The 21060-nt window shown below is 39.5% G+C and overlaps 1 protein-coding gene across 2 annotated transcripts; it reads left to right on the forward strand.

Annotated features, from left to right (window-relative positions):
• The first annotated feature begins 6388 nt into the window (after positions 1–6388).
• CBR4 (carbonyl reductase 4) lies at positions 6389–13831 on the forward strand. Of its 2 annotated transcripts, none has more exons than XM_050338321.1 (6): positions 6389–6508; positions 9115–9256; positions 9813–9933; positions 10439–10575; positions 11247–11381; positions 12715–13831. In XM_050338321.1, exons 2-6 carry the CDS (start codon positions 9115–9117, stop codon positions 12891–12893), a joined length of 714 nt encoding a protein of 237 aa, XP_050194278.1. In that variant the 5' UTR covers positions 6389–6508; the 3' UTR covers positions 12894–13831. The 2 variants fall into 2 exon arrangements, with proteins under 2 accessions (XP_050194278.1, XP_050194279.1); XM_050338322.1 differs by having other exon boundaries at positions 9816–9933.
• Positions 13832–21060: the final 7229 nt, after the last annotated feature.

Raw genomic sequence — 21060 nt, forward strand, 5'->3', positions numbered from 1 at the left:
ACCATAAACTCCTGGGAAGGGGAGCTGTCATCTATCTTTTTTCTCTGAAATGGCTGGGCTGCTCTTAGTTGTAGGAAAATTTAAATTTTTAAATTATAAACAAAATGTAACCACTTCCTTTTTTTCTTGTTTGTGTCTTTCCTTCCTTCCTCTCTTCCTCCCTTCCTCCCTCCCTTCCTCTCTTTTGCTTTTTCTTTTTTGAAGTGGCGGACACCATGTGATGTTAGCTTCCTTAAAAATTCATATTCCAGTGGATTTAATGAGCGTTTGGGAGCCAGATGGCATACCATATTTTTTTCCAAACATTTTAAAGTACATAACAGACAATTCATGTTGACAGGAGTGCTTTGCTGAGGTGTCTGTAAAGCAAATGTGTTACTTGTTACTATTAGAGCAGAATAATTGTTTATGAAAGGCATCCTCAAATTCAACAATGATTCAATGAAGTAAACAGAAATGAATTGTGCTATGTAAACACTGCACACTCTGCAGAGATGTTACCCACTTGTATAGGTTGCCTAAAATAATTATGATCTGAGTGAAAATGCATGATGAAGTGTAGTATTATGCACTGACAATCACTGAAGCCCAGATTCAGGCAATTTGTAGGAAAATCTCCAGTCTGTGGGCAGTATTATGGAGAAGGCTATGGCTGGAGACAATAAAGATGACTCTATTTCCCATTAGATGGAATGAGAGAAGTGTTCTTCCTTCTTTTGTCTACTAGGAAGAGAAAAAACTGTGAAAGTAATATCCAGGCATAAAAGACGTAAAAGCAATGGACTCCACTATTCCAATTAAGATTGGTTGGAGCTACAGGTACAGCTTAAGAAGTCATGTCTAATGATCCTTGTGCTGCAGTCAACTTGGAGTAGAAGCCAGCTATCTGGTTTGGGGAAAATAGCAAGATCTTTGATAAATGCATGGTCTGCACATATCTATCTTCTCTGTTTCAGCAGCTAAACTGTGAAAATTAGGAGGTAAGTATTAGCTTGAACCTTATCAGAATATTCAGTGTTAAATAACTCTCTGAACCTTTTTTTTTTCCTTTTAAAAAAATTTCAAACATGGACAAATGTACTTCATTCATGAATTTTATTCATTATTTTTTTCTGTGCTCTTCAGAACTGACATTTTTGGCAGATTTATAGTTCCCTAACAAACAAAACAAACAATCGAATAATGGTATATGAATTTCACGTCCACTGAAACAACTGGTATGGGGAGTGTTTCGTCAAGAAAAAAGAACAGGATGTGTAGAAACTGGATAAAGAGAGGCTGACCTGTGACAGAAAGGGGAGGTGGCTGGTGATCACAGCAGGCTGGTGATTATCTACCACTGCAATGTGCAGAATACAGTATATTCTGTATGTTCAGTATAGAAAAGGTACATAACCTTATAGAGAAGATTTAGGAAGGTAGGATAAAACCAAAAAAAGTGTACTTAAATATATATAGGAATTTTTATTGTTCTGGAAAAAAGAAATCAAAACAGGCTCCCGTAACACCCTACAGCTGTATCAGCCTGTTTTGCGTAGCTTTGTATCAGAATTGTTGTTCATCGCTTTTGAATTTTCATAGCATAGCAATGTAGTCGCAGGATGGTAAAATATACACCTTCTAGATGGATCTAAATTGCTCTTTTTTTCTCCCTTTGCAATAAATATTTCATTGTATTTTCTATAAAGTTCATATATAGGATTCATAACAAAATTCCCTTCTGGAGTTTAGAGATAGCAGCTTGTGCAATCCCAGGTTTCTGCAATCCACACTGTTATCTGTGTGTGGTCAGGCAGGAGTGGGTACCAGACATCTTATGAGGAGCTCAAAAAATGTTTGACTTCTAGCAGAATCTCATCATAAACTATGATTAAAAAACCTCAACTGTTGAAATAAGGTAGGCATTTTTTAGAATCAAACATTACACACACTCTGGTGTGAACAATAGCTATTTTTTTCCAAGGATGCTAACCTCTTCTGGTAATTATTGAAAGAAATTATTCTCTGTGATAGATAAATTTTAAAAATGGTGTAAGCAGTCGTCTGAAAATACCTCTTTTCATCTTTAATAACCTAATTCTTACCTCATTAAGCTAGCTGATTGGGTATTAATTATGATTGACTACTTTATTGGAAGGACATACAGCAGTAAGAGCTTCTGTTTGTCACAAGAAGATGAAGTCTTCAGCTGCTCAGTTAAGTACATGAGTGAGATGAAATGACAGCAAAGTATCTCCACAAGGAGATGTGATATGAAACTAGATTTATTTAGGACAATCTAATAGAGAAAATTGGAATGTTGAGAGTTCCTTGAAAACTCTCCAAGTATTACTGTGTGTGATTCAGGCTGCAAAATGGTAACAGCTGTAAAGAATATTGGGTTTGACATTTCCTATAATACTGGTGAAGATAAAGGAGGTGAACAGTCTATGAGATATGAGAGATTGTCACTATCCCTATTTATTATGGACTGTGTTCTACACTCACTGCTGGCAAATAGCAGTTGAAGTTTTGCCAGTGTAAGTCCTTATGTTTAGGATCACATATATTTGCAATTATGGAGGGACGAGTACACGGTCCCTTGACTTGCTGCTTTGTGTCAGTAAGTAGATGTGCTACATTAAGTTGGTATTCCTGCACTCAGTAAACTTGTGCCTCATTAGGGCTAACCTTGAAAACAAATTCATGGTCACATAATGAATGTACGCTAAAATAGGTTAGGCCATAAAAATGGTTAATGCTTGTGGGTATGCCTTCAGTTTCCTGCTTTAAACAGCTCTTGGACTCCTCATAAATCTTATGAATGCCAAGGTAGGTATCTGGAGGAATCCCTTAAATATTTCACTTCCATGTGTCTCAGGTCTGCTATTTCCTGGGGGCTAATTAATGTGTTTATGAAACAAAGACTTTACTTGTATATGTCCTTAGAGCTTCTCATGAGAAGGGAAATGAAGGACCAACTCCTGTTGCTTACTAAGTATGTTCTTCTATTCCTGCATTAAAGTCCTTCAGCTGAATTTTCTTACCCTAATGAATTCAGTCCAAATCACTAAGTCAAATCTTTCCATCTTTATTTCCGCCCCTCCCACATGTCTTTGCCCCTTTCTCCTTCTCATCTTCTCCCAACATCCCATCTCCTTCCATTCCTCAGCAAAGCAAACTTTAGGACACAATACATACTGAATGTAAATATGAGTAGATGCAGTAACATTTCAGAAACCTGCTTCACAGGACCAAAGTGGGCAACAATTTGAATTTTCCCATACTATTTGTGGCAATTCAAAGCCTGAGACTATGACCAGGGATGTATTAAGGCAGGAAAACTTCGACCCTTGCTCCACTGTAACGGGAAGGAAATTTTAGCTGGTTAGACAAGCCTTTTTTCTTAGTCTTAATGTTATGAACAGATTTCTGTATGTTTTGGAGCTAAAACCCAGTTACCTTTGCTGATTAATACTTCTCAAAAATTACTCTTTTTTTCACCAGCAATTGCAGTACTAGCTAAACAGACTTACAGGATAAATTAATTCTTGAAATGATTGCCCATGGATCTTACTTTGCAGCTTATATAAGTACCTAGTGAATGGGAATATGGATGAGACTATGAAAGGCAGAATGGGAAAGTTAAGACTTTGTTCATACATGAAATAAAAACAAATTATGCAAGGCCTTGAATAGACTTTTATAAATGGCTTTTAGCTACTTTTAAGTGCTGTTCCTGAGACTACTTTTTTTCACAATTGAGTATATTAGATATAACTACAAATAAATCGCCTCTAAGAGAACAGAAGGCAGAAGGAGAGTTATTTACTCAGGAGTATTCAAATACTTCTGCAAACTCTTGGGTGTTATTGTACTAGACTTCCAGTGGATATTCTTAACACTTACAAGAGATGCAATACACAAATATTATCCTTTCTGTACAAAACGGTCAGTGGAGACTGCTGGGAGTGACATATCCTTCTGTGGTGGTGTCAGCTTTGACTGCTTTCCAGATTGCCTTGCTGGGAGATGCTGACTGCTCAGTGTGATGCCCTTTGCAGATTTGAGAAACTGTCTGTCTAAGAGGTGCTTATACAGAAAGCGATGAGTTTACTCCCTGGATGGCTGAGCTGTTTATTTCTTTTTTGTTCCCAGTCCTCAGTGGCTTGGAACTTGTGAGCTAAACGCTGATAACACTGTGTGGCAGTGCAGCCCTTACATGAGAAGTCAGATGCATGGAGGAATTAAGAGTATTTCAAGCCATGCTGAGATCCTAGTTTCCATCTCTTTAGACCAAAGTCTGCTGATACACAGCAGGAGTGGCCAGTGTCTGTGATCAGACGGAGCTGTGGGCAGAGGCTGAATGTGTGACAGATATCCCTTGAAGATACTTTTACAGGGGTGGGTGATGTTGGGGTTGTTTTCTTTTAACGTGTCAGGTGCCACAGGGCAGCACTGGAAGTAGCAGTAATAAAAGCTTCTCTCTGCTCCCTTCCTTGTGTGCCTGACTTCTCACTAGGTGCAGCAGCAGTTCAGTGACCATGCTAACTTAAACATGGGCCTCACGCTGACATGTGAAATACCACTAGTCATAGTGGGGAAACCTGTTTAGCCAGGAGGATATGAAAAAACAGGTAATTTGCTGAAGTTCTGATGGCTTTGTTTTGTTCTGGGTTTTTTGGTATGGGTGTTTGGTTTGGTTTTTTTAGTGTTTTCACAGAGGTTTTATACTTTTCACAGAGGTACCAGGAATAAGTTTCTTATGAGGAAAAAGTTTTCCCCAAATTTTTTGAAAAGGTACACCTAAATTGTACAAAATTGTACACTTCATGTTGGCACGATAAAAGTTTGCTGTTACCACACAAGAACAAATATTGCAGTTTATCATAGCCTTGTGTCACTTACCTAGAAGGCTGAGGCCCTATCAAAGACTTTTGGGAATTGCAACATAAAACTTGTTAGTTATTTCACTTATATATTGTATATGTGTGTATATAGAAGATGTATATACAAATAATGTTAGTAACTAGACCGCTTTTTTCCCCAGTGCAAATTAGAAAGGCACATCTGAAGAAAGGGGCAATTCAGGCTTGACAGAAACAAAAAAAGAGCCAGCAACCTCAGTGCTGAGCTGCCCAGACAAAGTGGAAAATTATGAAGAGCCCTGATGATGATGTTCCTCTATGGCCTAAAGGAAAGCTTACCTAGAATGATGCACCGAGTCCAGTTACACCTCCTCTTTTACAGGAAGAAATGCATGCAGTGTGTTGACTGTGTGACTTGCCGCCAGTTATCATTTGGCCTGGAAAGAAGGAAACCTCTTAAGCTTGCCGTGTCTTAATTCTGTTCTAAGCCCATGATTCCTGTATCCCAGATATATGTCCCCATCATCAGATTTGCTTAAGCTAGGGAGGTCATCTTTAATACATCACTTGAAAAGCAAAACAGTTTGTTGAATGTTGATTTCAACTGACACTTAATCCGCAAGGTCTTAAATTTCTGGATAGTAATCATCTGGCTATAGAGTCAGATCTCTGTGGTTCACTTTAATTTTTTGTTCTTGTTCCTGTAAACTGAAACCAGATTGATGGTTATGACAAGCTTGTTTGATGATGAAAAACTGAAGTTAATGACCATGTTTCCAGTAAGACAGAAGACTTGAAAGCAGTTTGTCTTTTAGCTGAGTACTCCAACCAACAGGTTTCTGTTTAAAATGGGAGTGACCATATGTGCAGCCAGTTCTCCAGTTGCTTTGTCCGAGGCCTTACACAAAAACCATGTAATGTGGTATGCTTTCACAAGCAGCATAGGCAACAGTATGCAAATGCTGCTGGACATTTGAGCAGCACTGCTCTTTCATGTGTGACTCGCGGCAGAAATGTAAGATGCCACAGATTCAGGCACCAAGTTCCTCGGTAAATCTTGCCTCAGATCCAAACCCAAGAGGAATTTGAAATAGCTGGTAGTGAGGACCTCAGTTACAGTGGCCCCTGTTTTGTGACGTTATGCTCCGATTTGTGTTTCGTGCTTTTAGAGGCCCAGATCAGTGCGTGGCGGCTCCTTCGTGCCCCACGTAAATTCTGGCAACGAGTACAGGCAAAGCGTACCAGTGCCTAAGACGGACGCTGCCTGGATACCCGCATGTAAAATGGAGTTTAAAACCGGCAAGTGTTAAGATGAAAGCAGAAGGGCTTCCCCGTGTGCGAGCGCAGGGCAGAAGGGAGGTGCGTGCAGGGCCGACTCCAGCCCTGGGGCTGCCGGGGCGGGCGCCCCTCCCGCCGCACAGCCGGGGGAGCTGCGGCGCTACCGAGGGAGCTGCCCCGGCCCCTCAGCCCCGGCCCCGCTCCCGCCGGGACCGGCCCCTCCGCCCCGGCCGGGACCGGCGGCGGCGGCCCAAGCCGACTGCGGGTGACGTCAGCCGCCATCCCGTGACGCCCGCGCTCGGCTCGGAGCCGGGCCGGCCTCCTTGGAGAGGAAAGGACCCTCCCCCAGGGAAGCGAGCCGCCAGCTGCCCAGCAGCCGGGAGGTAACCGGAGCACACACGGGACGCGCTCCCGTCCCTCTCCTGCGGCCGCGCAGCCACCGTGGCGCCGCCGCCGCCGCGCGGCCCTGGCGGGTCCCAGCGCCGCTGCCCGTGCCGCGGGCTCCACCTGCAGCACGACGGCCCGGCCGGGAGCGGGAGCCGAGCTCCAGCGCGCCTCCGGCAGCGAGGGAGGGAGGAAAAACAGGGAGGGCGGCTCCGGGGCGAGCGCGGAGCTGGGCTGGGCTCGGCTGGGCTGACTGCGGAAACCCCACTCCCCTTGTTTTAAAGGTGCCTCCCGTGGGCTCGGCAGCCGTGGGGCGGTGGCGCCATTGGAGCCCCGGGGCCACGGGTTTAAGAGCTGGTTGTGAAAGAAGGGCAGGACCGTAGAGGGCAAAGGCGATTCAGGCGCCTGTGTGTGCCTGTTGCTCCAAACATACCTGGTTTTCCCTTCTGTTACCTGTCCAGGGAACAGTGGGGTTTTTTTTCCCCAAGTCACAACTCCAAGGAAACTGTATGGCTTTAGTGTGCTAAAACACGAGTTGTACATTGCTGTGTGTGAGGTAGGCCTTATGCCCACCCTGTGAATGCCTGGCCAGTGCCCAAGGTGCTTTCCCTGTTCTGAGAATGGGATTGCCAGAGTCACTAACAATTTTTCAGTTCTCAGAGAGGACGAGAAGGGTAGAGCGATTTATTTTTTTAAAATCCTCTCCTCACAGGTAGATCTTTTGGGTCCTGTGTAGCTAAGCATGTTCAGAATTATTTGGAAAATACATATAGATCTGAATGCACTTATAAAGAGTGTAAGATGATTCATTTATAATGCTTAGGGGTGGAGGAGTTTCACAGGATGACTTCCTGAGATCTCTCCTCATTCTGTATTGTTCCACATTTCAAATAAAAATAGGAGAGTAGATATGCTCAGTACGAGTAAGAACAAAATGTGAAGGAGGAAATCCTAGCACAACATTGCTGCAACAAGTAGGCAAGAACTTCCAAGAGTCATTTTGGTAATTCTGTAAAAGAAGAGATCAGTCATGCTGGAAAAGGTAGACGGAGACTTTGTTTCTAACAAAAAGAATCTGTCAGCAGAATATGGGGTGGGGTTTTGTGCCCTTAGTCTCTAAGACAGTGAGAGCTGTAGTTACTGGGGTGTAAGACCTCTTGATTCATCTCTTGCTGTGTAGCTACCTATTGAAGACTGCCCTGAACAACAGTTGTTCTGGCAAGGCAGTGGTGCCCGTTTTTATCAGGAAGGAATTGTTTTCATGGAGGGCACCGTTTTGTATGTGTTCTCAGGGCCACTACCTGAGATACAAATATTTAATCCTGTTCCTGCACCACGTAGCTGATTTCAACTTGCCAGTGAAAGGAGGTGCATGGGTTGGTTTCAAGCACTTGTGCATACTTTGTACTTGTTTGTCCTTTGAAAAGGACGGACCATCTGCTCTTTCGGGCGCTGTCACAGAAGACCAAAATCATCATGCCGTTGTCTGAGTTGATGGTAGCCTCATGTGCTTAGTACTGTGTGCTGTTCTGGTGCTCACACATCCAAAGGAGTTAATCGACCTCAGTAAGCCAAGGTCTAAGAGCTTGAATAGTCTTTAGTAAGGTACCAAATGGCTTCCATATGTTTAAGAGAAACTGAACAGGCCTGAAGGAGGATACAGGTGGAGGGTGAAACGGAAAAGGGAAGATATGAGGAGAAATGCATAGTATTATCTAATCAGAAAGCAAATTAAGAACAAAAGGAAGTACTTTCCCACAAATAATGAAACTCATTGCCTCAGGATGTTATGGAGACAAGGTATAATTGGGTTCAAAAAGGATTTATTCAAATGTATGGAAAAAAAATTCATTACTTGGATTTTGCCTCTGGCTCCTTAGGAAATCCCAAAACAGCTGATTGGTTTCTAGAGCTTGCAGAATAAAAGATAATTCTACAGAAGTAGTTTCTTCTTATACTCCTTCCTAAATATCAAAGCTTGCTGCTTCAGAAGCACGTCACATTTTAAAACCTTTTTTTTTCCCTTCAAAAGCAGAAACAAAAAAACCCCAAGGATAGTGGTAAAATATAGTGTTATGTAGTGTGACAGTATTAAACCAGTGTAAACACAATAGCTTCAAATCGTGCTCAGTAACGTTGGTGCTGTCCAACACAGGTACTTTGGCTGGAGTGAGACCTTGAGGCTGAATGACTTTAGCACAAAAATAGTGATTATGAGAGCAGTATAATTGCAACTAGTACATCAGCTTCAAATACGCAGATGAACAATACTTTATCATCTTTAGATACATAAATCACATATTTTACCTGTTGAATAGAACTCTATCATAACTCTAGTATTGGAATGCTAGGTTACATGCATAACTTTTTACTAGTTCATAAATCATTAAGAATTAACTGCTGTTTTTAGAAGTGGTGTCTAATTTAGTTTAAATGTTTATTTTTTGGTGAATAAAATAATAAATCACTAATTCTATAACCTATTTTTACAAAATGCTACTAAACTGGTAAAGGCTGCTGATGTTGACAAGAACACTGGTTATTCTCTTGCCATATTGGACATGAAATTCATGGTTTATTTGCAATTTGTGAATTCTTTTTTAAGATGGGCAAGGTTTGCGCCATTTTTGGGGGATCCCGAGGAATAGGCAAAGCTGTTGCAGAACTCCTGGCACAGAAGGGCTGCCACCTGGCCATCATTGCTAGAAATCTGGAAGTAGCCCAAACCACTGCACGTGATCTTGGTGGTATGTATGCTGCTTGCAGGTATCTCTTCACTGTCCCGTGCTTAGGTAACTCATAAAAGTAGGTAACTCAAAAAGTCCACAAAGAAACCTCATTGTTCAACTAGATAAAAATGAAAATAAAGGTCAAGAAATTTAGAAGAAATGCTATGTCAGTACAATTTTGTTTTTACAATATTTGTTGAGAAAGTAAGCATGTTACCTATTCTGTCCACAAGATACAAATTTTAAGATAAAAGAAATTATTTGAGGCCTCAGCAGGGAGGTAGTGTGAATTGAGTCATCCTTGGCTCCTGAACAAGCCAGAACTGAGACTGGTCTGCTCATGCTGAACTTCTGATTTTAAAAGGCAAAAAATATAAACCAAGGAATCCTCACATAACTAATCAATAAAATACTTGAAAATTGTCTTTATTTAATTCACTGGAGATAAATGGGTTCCTTAAGTTATAACTAGTTCAATGTCTGTTTTGAAATTGAGTTGATAAATTCTGAGGAAGGTTTATGAATGATATACGAGCTTTTACTGTTATGATAGCATGCCTTTATTTCAACACAGCAGGACACCTGGCACTTAGCTGTGATGTATCCAACGAACAAGAAGTCCAAAAGACTTTTGAGGAGATGCAGAGGAATTTAGGTCCTATTAACTACTTGGTTAATGCAGCTGGGATCAACAGGTTAGTTATTTGTTACGAGATTATATGTGATTATATGAAGGCATCTCACTGTAAGGTGCTGTGGGCCCTTGCATTCAGTAAGAGTGTTGTTAATGAGTGCATCTGAAAATAGTATTAATTGCTCACCAGTATTTTGTTCCTGGTGGCAGTAAAATGCTAACAGATTACAGAATCACAGAAGATTCTGAGTTGGAAGGGACATGACACAGCTTTCACTGTGGTTTCTGCATCCTGAGTTTGAGTTCCTTCCCCCTCTTCTTTCTTCCACTTCGCCCAAAATGCTCCCAAACAATGTTTGATATGCTGCAAAAGAGGCCTCGTTGCCAGAAGCGTGGCTAAATGTTTTTCTTGCTGTGCGTTGTGCTTGCAGTGTCTTCATTTTGAATGCTAGAATGTAGAGAACCACATGCACCCCCATTAACATTCCATTCTCCAGTCATGTTTTAATACAAGCAAGCATGAGCAATGGGGTTGTTCAGTGAGTTCTTTTGGGTTTGTTTGTCAGGGATGGTTTGTTACTGAGAACCAAGACTGAAGATATGATAGCCCAGATTCACACTAACCTTTTGGGAACAATGTTGACGTGCAAAGCTGCTGTAAAAGTCATGATTCAACAACAGGGAGGTGCTATTGTCAATATAGGTAAGTTGCTTGTCTAAGCCAATGGAATTCTGTGTACTAATCTTCTGGAAAGGTTTAGTAGGTGTAACATGTTTAATTTTCTTTGTATTTAGACATTCTATATTTAGTATTTCTTTATGAAAGCTCATTCTGTTGTGTAGTCTCAGCAACCTGTAAATATAAACCTGGCTTGTTTCAGTAATAAACACCTCAGAGTTTAGATTTTGTTGAAAAAAGAATTTTGCTATTCTTTATCAGTTCTTTCAGTATCTACATATACTAGGTGCTAGTTATTAACTAAGGATAGATAGATACAGTCGGTTTCTTTATCTTTTCTTTATCTCCCCTCCCCTTCCCTTTCTTTCATCTTCATTCTCTTTCTTTTCTCTTCTTGTCTCTTTCTTAATAATCAATGACTTAAATCTGTGTAAAGATAATTTTTTTACAAACTCGTCATTTTACTCTCCTGGTGCCAGTTGGTCAACATAGATATGTGAATTGCGCAAAAATCACAGATAATTTGGGGATTTGCTTATGCCAGGGGCAGGATATAAAGTGCATACAGTAATATATATTTGACTCTTTTTCTTGTAATCTCATTTTTCATTCCAAATTTAAAACTAAAATGATAAAGCTAGTACAAGGTTTCAAGTTATCCATTTAATCTTCTCTTTGATGTTTCTTTATTTTAGGAAGTATTGTAGGACTTAAAGGCAACGCTGGTCAAAGTGTGTATAGTGCTACCAAAGCAGGATTAGTTGGATTTTCACGCTCTCTTGCTAAAGAAGTAGCAAAAAAGCAAATTCGAGTCAACGTTGTTGCTCCAGGTGAGTTTTTGAGAAATTCCTGCATCCTTGACTGCCAAAATTCATCAAGACTGTGGGTACTCTGAAAGCAACTTAAGACAAATTGGTATTATCTTCTTCAACTTTGTAAGTAAGTGTTTTTAATATCTTCTTTTTTTCTTTGGTTTAAAGTATAATACATTCTTTTAGAAAACCTTCAGTCTTTTAATGGAACACTGAGAAACTTGGAAGAGTGAGTCTATCTGTTCATCTATCCGCTGTTATATAATAATTGTCTTTTCCTTGTTACTCCTTCAAAACTTGCTGTCCTTGCAGATGTAAGGATTAGAGCTAATTATAGACCGACAGCTACCCCTGTCTCCTTCTAGAGAATGCTTACTTGTTATTAGAGAAACGTGACAGATCAAGAGAAGCTGTATAAAAGCATCCCTGTCTCCCTGTAGTAAAAGGAGGTAGTCTGAAAACTTAGTTCTGTGAGGACAAGGCTGTGATTCCATAAGATAATCCAGCTCAAGCAAACCACCAGCATTAAGGAAAAATCCCTTCTCTATTTTCTGACTTCTTACACTCATAACTATGTACATTGCTGCTCACTTTGTGGTGCCTCTGATGCTTTTCAGACTTCTACATGAACCAGTTCAGATTGTGAACTAGGCAGGAAAAATTCTTCAGTGAGTTGAGCAGCTCATTGAAGGGTCCGAAGCCATCATAAGGGGCAGAGTTTTACAGTAGAAAGCAAAAGGGAGACTTTCCCTGCTTGGTGGCATCTAGAAAGCAGGTAAGATCAGCTCTTGATGAAGCTGCAGCTTATGTGAAGAGTTGTGCAGCAGTGGGAAAACCAAATCTCAGATAACGTAAAATTGAAACAAAATATCCTTTGAAGATGTCAAGAAACAGTCTTCAAATGAGTGCTATGATAGAAATTATGCAAGTGCTGTCATAAGCTCTAATATACAATGAAAACTCTTGCAAGCTGAGAGGGTTTCTTGCCAGAGGTTTTGTGCTTGTTTTAATGGAGAATATTTTGGTGAAATGAGTGTGTTTTGTCTTTCAGAAAAGTGATACTAAATATGGTTTTGGGACCCAATTTTAGTTACCTTTTTTTAAAATGGATTTCTATAGATCTCTGCGTTTGGATTATTACATCAGTGCTTCCAAAACTGGAAGACATTTTATTGGTTAGACAAAAAATTGGTCTTGGCTGTAAAATGATGTGGACTATTTTGGAGACTTTTAAGAACGGTAGCTGGTGACAAATCCTGGTAATAGATTTCACTTTGTAGGATTCAGTGGAAAATATACTAGATAAATATAGTCATAGGTGAGGTAACTCTTCAAATATCTCCTCTCTTAGGCTTTATTCACACAGAGATGACCGCTCATTTGGAAGAAGATCAGCTGAAGAAAGCAATTCTCCTTGGAAGATTTGGAGAGCCTCATGAAGTTGCACAAGCTGTTGTCTTTCTTCTAGAATCCCCATATGTTACAGGGAGTGTTCTAGTTGTAGACGGAGGCTTGCAGCTTATGACTTAAGTACTACCTTGAATAAATGCCTACTTCAATGTCATGGTGGTAATATATAAATACATACCGATTAAAGGGAGAGGGTTGAAAATTGTTTGAAGATTGATGTATGTAATTGACTTGGACTTACCTAGTCAGAGGAGAAACTCAGCAGCAGTGAAGTGCAACGTGTACGTTTAGCTACCTGAAAGTCCATTTGGTATTATGAAGTCTGTGTATGAAACAATTTGAAAAAGATCTGCTTTTGATATGGTGATAACTGCAATAACATGAAAAAAAAAACCTGATATGTTTTTAAAACAGTTTTTTTATAAAATCTTGCTATCTCATTTGGGATAGAGTAGAGCTTTTATTGGAATTATCATCTTACACAGAGGTTAATAAAGTGCAGAGGTATGTTTATTGTGTGGCAAGTATGATTGCATCAAGTTTTTCATGTAGGGCAAAGATTGCAAACTGCATAGTTTTGCATTCTTATCAGTTATTCCCTACAAAGTAGTGAGGGGTTTCCTTCAGGCTTTGTTTGTTTGTAGCTAACACTACTACAAAGCTAGGAGCCTCTAGATCTTCAGCATACCTGAATTGCCTTTAGGAGATCTAATTATATGCAGTGTGTTTTTATGAAGACAAAACCTACTCAGTTCCATTTTTGAATGTATGTACAGCACTCATTTAATACAGTAGCACTTATGTGTACACACTGAAGGACTGTTGGTTGGTCATTGGAGTTGCTAATCCTGTGATATTCTGCGTTTGAGCTGCACAGACCTTGTTGCATAAAAGACTTTTGAATGACTCAGTAGGTGTTTAGGAAACACGATCACTTCCAGAGCGTGAAGTCAAAGTGCTTTCCTCTGTATCTTGAACACTGAGTTCAGCTGTTAAGTTGATGCTCCTTAATATGTATGTATAGTCAATAAAATCACCATTGATTTTATTCAAAACAACTTCTGAAGCAGAGTAATTATTCAGCTTTAAATGATCCTGAGTATTCCTGTCTTGCTGAAAACTTACCAAATGTTTGACCTCGGGCTTTTCTGTGGAGATCAAGTAATTTTTGATGATGGATGTTTTTATTATCTCTGAAGAAAACTATGAATGTGGTTTAGGATCTTCACTTCTTAGCTCCAGTGTTCATTGCATCATGATCCAGACGTAGATTCAACTTTTGAAATTTCTTCCCTTCTTGGCAAAAACTAAAGTACAGAAAGAAGAGATCTCGCTGATGATAACTTTGAGTCTTTAAAGCTGGAGATTTTCTTCATTTGTGCAGCTGAGAAATTTTGTCTTTGTGCCAGAAAACAGTGCATGTTCAAGCTTCTTGTATATATTATGAAATGAAATATGTATGTATTAAGAAATATCACAAGAGATGGTTGTATGTTGAGGAAATTTTACAGTTGGTTGTTGTGAGGATAGAATACCCTTTCTGCCCAGAATATTTTGTAAGGAGGAGACAGTTTTCACTAAGGAAGGCTTTCTACCTAAAAGGTAACTCTTTCTCAAAGGCAGTTTCAATGCTTCCCCTCCACACACCCCTCATAGCAAGAGAAGTTCTTAGCCTCTCTCTCTGATATGTGAGAGGAGAGAGATAGCCCTAAGAGACTGGCATAGGGGCCTTGGGAAGGCCGGGGAGAGACAGAGAGGATAAAGAGGTCCTGAGAGGGCCTTTGTTATAAAGTGGTCCTTGCATCTGAAATAAACCTTTTTTTAATCCTTCTTCCACTGCCTTCTCATTCTTGGGAAGAATACCTGCATAGATTTTACCTTACATTTGTGTACTCACTCTGGACTATCTAATATCACTAAAGGTAATCCTTTCAGGAGTCCTTCCTGTTATCCCTTTGTAGAGGTGGTGTTATTGGCTGTGAAAAGTTATGTGTTGTATATGTCTTTGCCCCAACAATATAATTGCTAATTAGTTTTCTTTCTGATAGAAGGAATTGGCCAGAGAATTTTTTCCAAGGGCACTGAAGGTGAGGAAGGACAGCTGGTCCATTTTTATTAGTCAAGTAGTAATATGTCAGTGACTTGGCTGCTGCCCATACCTGTTCTTGGTATTTTACAGATGAAGGCCGTGTGACATATCTTGACCAAAAGCCAAACTTAAGTGACTACATATAATTACCTATTAGTGAGTTCTGACCCTAATTATTACTTTTTTTTTTTTTCTAGGTAAGATAGCTGTTAAATAAGTTATTAGAAATGCCATTTTTAGTTTACATTAGTGATTAAAACCTGGAATAACACTTTTAGAAGAATCTGCAGCATGTCGCTAAGTAATTTTTTTTAAAATGTTGTAATACATACTATGTTTTTATTATTGCAGTTGCCATAGGACCAGACTGGAGTGTTGGTAGCCTTAGATCATATTTTTAAAAGATTTTTTTCCCTTTTCTTCAAACTGATAAATTAGAACTGAAAACAGTAATCCTGGTTCTGTTTAGTCTGATGTGATGTCAGATGGTGGAAGCAGGGAATGTGTAGATCAGGTGTATGTCTCCTTAGAAGACTCTTGTACCACCAACGATTTGTGATTGATATGTTTCAACCCACCATTTGGTAGCTCTGGTTGAGGCCTGCAGACATGAAAACAACCCTGTTGTGCGCTGTGTTGCTTTTGAATTTTTGGACTTCTGTCTTATCCTGCCTGCCTCAGTTGTTTCTGTTTCATACTGAAGAGTCATATTTCTTTTAATTGCTTGTTGCTGGTAAGCTCTTTTGTACCTTACATTGTCTTTTTTTGAGCTTTGCTTTACTTTTTCAGTTTCTCAAGGAGGTAGCAACAGGTAGAACTGCTCACAGTATTCACTGTGGATTTATCTTAAAAAAAAAGAAGTTTCGTGTTTTTGTTTTATATGGCTTCCAAAAATAATGCCTAATTGTTTTGCTTTTTCCTAACCTTTGCACTTATGTTTTCAGAACAATAACTTAATTCTGAATAATTAATGAACAACTTGGAGTACATTTCCATATGTAAATATATATATATGTCTGATTTTTTGGTATTTTTCCCAGTGTTAATTGTTCTCAAATATCTACGAGTTTAGTCTGCTGGTTTTAACACCTATTTCGTCAGTGAAATGGTTCAGCAGTTTTTTAATTCCTTAATCCCTTTGTTACTTTGAGTAATTTAGTGTTACTGGAATACACTGTGGGCTTCAGAAACAGTTGTCTCAGAACCTTAAGAATAGGTTGTACGTTGCCTGCCCCAACTGGTTGCTTGTGGTATTCTTTTGGCAGTCTGTGTCCTTAGGAAAGAACAACTGCTGATTCATACCCTTTCTCTTCTATCTGTAAACAATGTACTGATATGACAACTTCTTTAATAGTTTTTGGCAAGGGCATGTGTCAGATGCCTTTTAGAATTTCAAGCATGCAGTATTATTAGATCTCCATACTCTCATCTCTTTTAAGTCCTTAGGAGAACTCTAAAATGTTTATCAAACATGGCTTTCCTTTGCAAATGCAACTGTTGTCTGTGGCTTTAGAATGATTTCTGGTACTTTGCTATGCCCAGAAAAATATAATTAGTCTGTACTTCCCTGATGCCTCTGGAACGTCTTAAAAAGCAAATGGCCCTTCCATCCCCTAAACTCCCAAAAGCTTGTTGTCACTTTTGCCGGCTTTCAGTCACTTGTTAATGAGGCAGTTTAAACCCAAAGTTTCACAGTGATCACTTGATTCCTGTTAGAACTGGGGAGGGATAGCCCCCAGCTTCCCCTGTTTGTCACTCTTTCCTCTGTAATCTCTTTTGATGTTTTGCTCTGAGGAGTAAAATCTTCAACTGGTTGCCTTGTTGCAACAAGTTGCATAGGAGTTCTGCTCAGGTTCCTGCATGGTACCAAAAACTGATTTAGGATTTTGTTCAGAGTTTGGAGATTTTTTTTCTCTGTGGCCTTCCCTTCTCTGAGCACTTCACTTTTTATTTTGATCATCTGCTTGCCTTATTCAGGTGTGGTTCCTGTTCCTAAGGTACTGGTCAGCGTGAATGCACTTTTGCCCATTATTCCTCTACACTCCAATCTGCCTGTAAATTTTACATTCAGTGACAGATTGTTTGACTGATAAAGCTAGACTGCTGGTTTTACAAAGGTTGGTGTTCAAATTCTAGTACCTTTGAGCACATGCTAGCTTCCTTCTCCCCACTAAAATAAGTTTAATTTGATGTGTGTATTTAAAATCATCATACTGAAGTTCAGTACATACAATCTTAGTGTTGTCATCAAGCATTGAATCTTAAGTTTGTTGACTTTTCTTTTTGGTTTCATTTTAACGTACTTTCTTGTTATATGTTGCTTCTTTTTTTATGGAAGTCTTTTTATGGCAGTAGTAGTGGACTGCTGTCTTTATTAATAAACTTAGTCAATAGACTTGCAAAAATAAAAGTAACCACTACAAAGCCAGTCTTTTGGCTCAGGCCTTGTATGGTCCTGGGGACCACAGCCAGAGTTGGGTGGTCCCAATCAGGTACATGGAAAAGAGTATATTAAGAAATTGATTTTGATCTCTTCAATGTGACATTTATCCAAGCTAATCATTATTGCTGTGCATCATTATAGTTTCATTGCTGGCCCTTTACTCCTTAAATGTCATAGCTACTGCCACCATCTTAATTGTGAGGGTAATAATATTATCTAACAACAGAGCTTACCTTAGTAGCTCTGGGTATTCAATGCATATTTGATTTGGTGAGCTAATATATTGGTATTTAGTTTTATGGGTCTCCTATATATTTTGTATCAATATCTTGCTTTTTTGTCTTACTTCCATCGTATTTCTGGTATGCCTGCTATGACCTTGATTAAAAACAGACATTCAGGCTTTATGTCTTGTGCTGCTAAAATCCATGCCAAGCTATATGTAAATGTTTTGGGGTTTTTTACATATGGATGTTCTCAAGTCAGACTGTGCTAGAGAGTGGTTTCTCAATTGAATTTTGAAAACTTCAGACTTATTAGGCATACAGATGATTCCATTCCCAGTGGAAGTGAGAGCATGTGCTCTTATTCATCTGATGTTTTGTCACCTGATACCTTGCTTAAAACTCTCCAATAATGTTTTAAGTAACAGCACCTTCCTGTTTTGTTTTTTGTTTGGTTGGTTTGGTTTTTGTGGTTGGTTTTTGGGTTTTTGGTTTGATTGTTTGTTTGTTTGTTTGTTTTTATTTAAGAATAAAGTATTTTACAGATTCCCACTACTCCATGTCTCTGCAGTTCCTGAAGAATCTGTACTCCTCTTCCTACAACTTTTTTCAGGCATGCATTGAAGCTTTACCATCTAGCTTTGGGAGCATTTAAAAGAAGGCTGCAGTCCAGGTCTGGTCTTTGACTTCCAGACTATGTTTTATTCCTGATCTTTTCTCCTGCCCCATCCCATATCACTGGTCCCTACATGGCCTTTCTCCCCCTCCACGAATTTCTAGAGAGACCACCAAGGCATGTTTTGAGGGTGGTTACTTTTGCAGCTCTCATTTGTTTCACCATGCAGTCCTGTTACACAGCAACCTCCTTCTGGACTCACCCATAATTATTGCTTTGGGTTTTTAACTCAGATGGGTTCCTGCTACAGAGAGGATATCCTTACTAAAAGAAGGTTTGGTATTGCAGTATTTAGTAATTTATGTGACCTGCCTCATCACTGCCAAGTTAGAAAACCAAAACTGTTCTGTTGCCTTGGTGTTCGATTCAGTTTACATATTACAGGTAATGTGATTTGCATTTTCTGGTATTTAGTTGAAGCACATTGTAGACCTAGAAAGTTAATTGTTTTGTATGTCTTCTCTGCATTTTTCCAGTGTTTGGGAAGATGATGGACTACTTTTGTTCATCTTTTCTCCTAGGTAGGTCACTGGAGCCTTACTTTTTTTTCTCTCTAAAGAAATATGTTTGTAGCTTAGAACTTGTTGTAGGGAACTCACTGTCTGACACAAACAGTCTTTTCTTGCTCTTGGGGCTTGTATTGCAATTGATGGCCTGTATGGGGCTCTGAGCAACCTGATCTAGTGGGAGGTGTCCCTGCTCGTGGCAGGGGGATTGGAACTAGGTGATCTTTAGGGTTCCTTCCAACCCAGACCATCTGTGATTCTATGATTGTCCTCAGTAGAAGTTTCTAACAGGACACATAAAATGTTCACGAGTGGTTTTGCTTTTTTTTTTAAACATTGCAGCTGAAAGGAAGAGCTATTGTGGGGAACAGCATTTGCAGACTTTATGGTGACAGAAGTATATAAAGTTGGCTGAGTTAGTGTGTGCTATGTTAGTGTTGTATCCCACGGAGAGATTTCACTGTGGCCTCCTGAGGGCACTCTATCCTAAGGCATTACTGTATCGGTAATGACTTGGTAGGTAAATCTATATGGATGCAGGGAAGTGTGGTTGCCTGTGTAGATGCAAACTGGATGGCTGGCATTGCTGTTACTAGTTTTGTAAAATCCAGTTCCCTCTGTCCTGAGCTGTTTGGGGATGGAAGGCATGACTTTTAAAGATGGAAATTATTTCAATATTGAGATCAGTGAAATTTGGATAGAAAGTGGATATCGTAAATACCAGCATTCAAAATGTCTTTGTTACATTATTATCCACGGTTAAAACATACATTGCAATGATTATTTATTGCTGTAAGACAGATTTTCCTACTTTGATATGTTGTGTAGTATGAGAGCTTGCACTGCATGGCACTGGAATGTATATTTTCTGTTGCAATTATGTAACCTTTTTTTCCTGGAAGCATAATGTAGTTCATTTAAGTAAAGCAAATGAAAACTGTACTCTTCAAGACCAGGTGCACCCACTTAATTCAGTCAATCAGTGTTTGAAAAGACAGGGCAAGTGTAGTGGTGGAGAGAAGTCATCAGATGTGCTTAATGCCTGAAGAAGTAAGAACTCTGCTGAAGCCCCAAATTACATTTGATTTTCATGCACAAGTTCAGTTTCAGATCACATGCTGAAGGCTCTTTTGCTGTCAATATGTCTGTTAAGTTAGTAACAAATACTACTTGTACCTTGACAGACATCTTTAGATCAGTATGACTAGTATTGTATGTTTTCATTTTTCATATTAATAGCTGATCTCTATTAAGATCTGTGGGGTTTTTGTTGGGTTGTTGTTGTGTTTTTTGTGTTTTTTGGTTTTTTTTAATTATATTGTATATAAAAAAATTTCCAGTTTGGGTATAATGATGTCAGACACCTTGAGACAGCATCGAAGCAAAAGCCACCAGTGGTGTGATTACACACATTAGGGCAGTGTCAGTGGGAATGTGGGGGCAGATGGCACTGAGCAAATGGAGTTGTGTGGATGCTACTCACCATTCCCCAGGCTGTTGGCTGATGGTGCTGAGGTGCCCTTGCATGCTCAGTGTGCTGATGGGTTTGAAATTGCTGCGTGATTTTGAACAGTTTGTTTGGGAATAACTGCAAGCTGATTATATGGATGGTATTGCTGAAGCGTGGTGGTGAAGCAGTTTGATGTTTTGTGAATTCTAATTTGCAGATCTCCCATCTCTGTATTTCTAGTGCTAAATGCACTAGAGGTACATCTTGCAGCTGTGTGTTGGAGGCTGTACTGTAAAAAGATTTTCACCTGTATGTTGATGACCTTTTAAAAGCTCTAAGTTGCAATGTTTTGATTCTGCACCTCTCAATCTGCTCTTTTGTCCTATTTTTTTTTTTTTTTTCAGATGGCTGGTAGATTTCTACTGAAGAGCTCCTGCAACTTCAGAGAAAAGAAGCAATGTAGTAATGTCATGTGTTTTGTATAGATGCCATTTAGTGTGCATGTATGATTTTTGATGGTGAGATGTGTCTGCCTGCAGTCAACTGGAACTGCATCTATTCTCTGCAGGCTCTTATAGCTCTGTTGTTGGAAGTCATATATAGAACTGAGAGCACCTGTAATTTTATAGTTCACCATAATTTTCGAGGCTCCAGCACGGAGCTGATGCTGAGCTTTCTGCTGTGCAGTGAAGCTGTATTCAATCGATCTGTCAATATTAGATGAGCGAGGTTAATTTACTACATGTTTTACTAAGTTTTCTGTGCAGTCTTTATTTCTATTAACACCATGGTGTCTTTCTTCCTAACGCTGTATTATCTGGCTTCCAGTAAAGCTTACCATGTGCCTGTGTCTTTCATTGATTTATTAAGGTGGTTTCTTTCCACTTTGGGGAGAACCA

Source organism: Myiozetetes cayanensis, unplaced genomic scaffold, assembly GCF_022539395.1.
Source record: "Myiozetetes cayanensis isolate MyiCay16 unplaced genomic scaffold, myiCay2020 scf7, whole genome shotgun sequence".
Taxonomy (NCBI): Eukaryota; Metazoa; Chordata; class Aves; order Passeriformes; family Tyrannidae; genus Myiozetetes; species Myiozetetes cayanensis.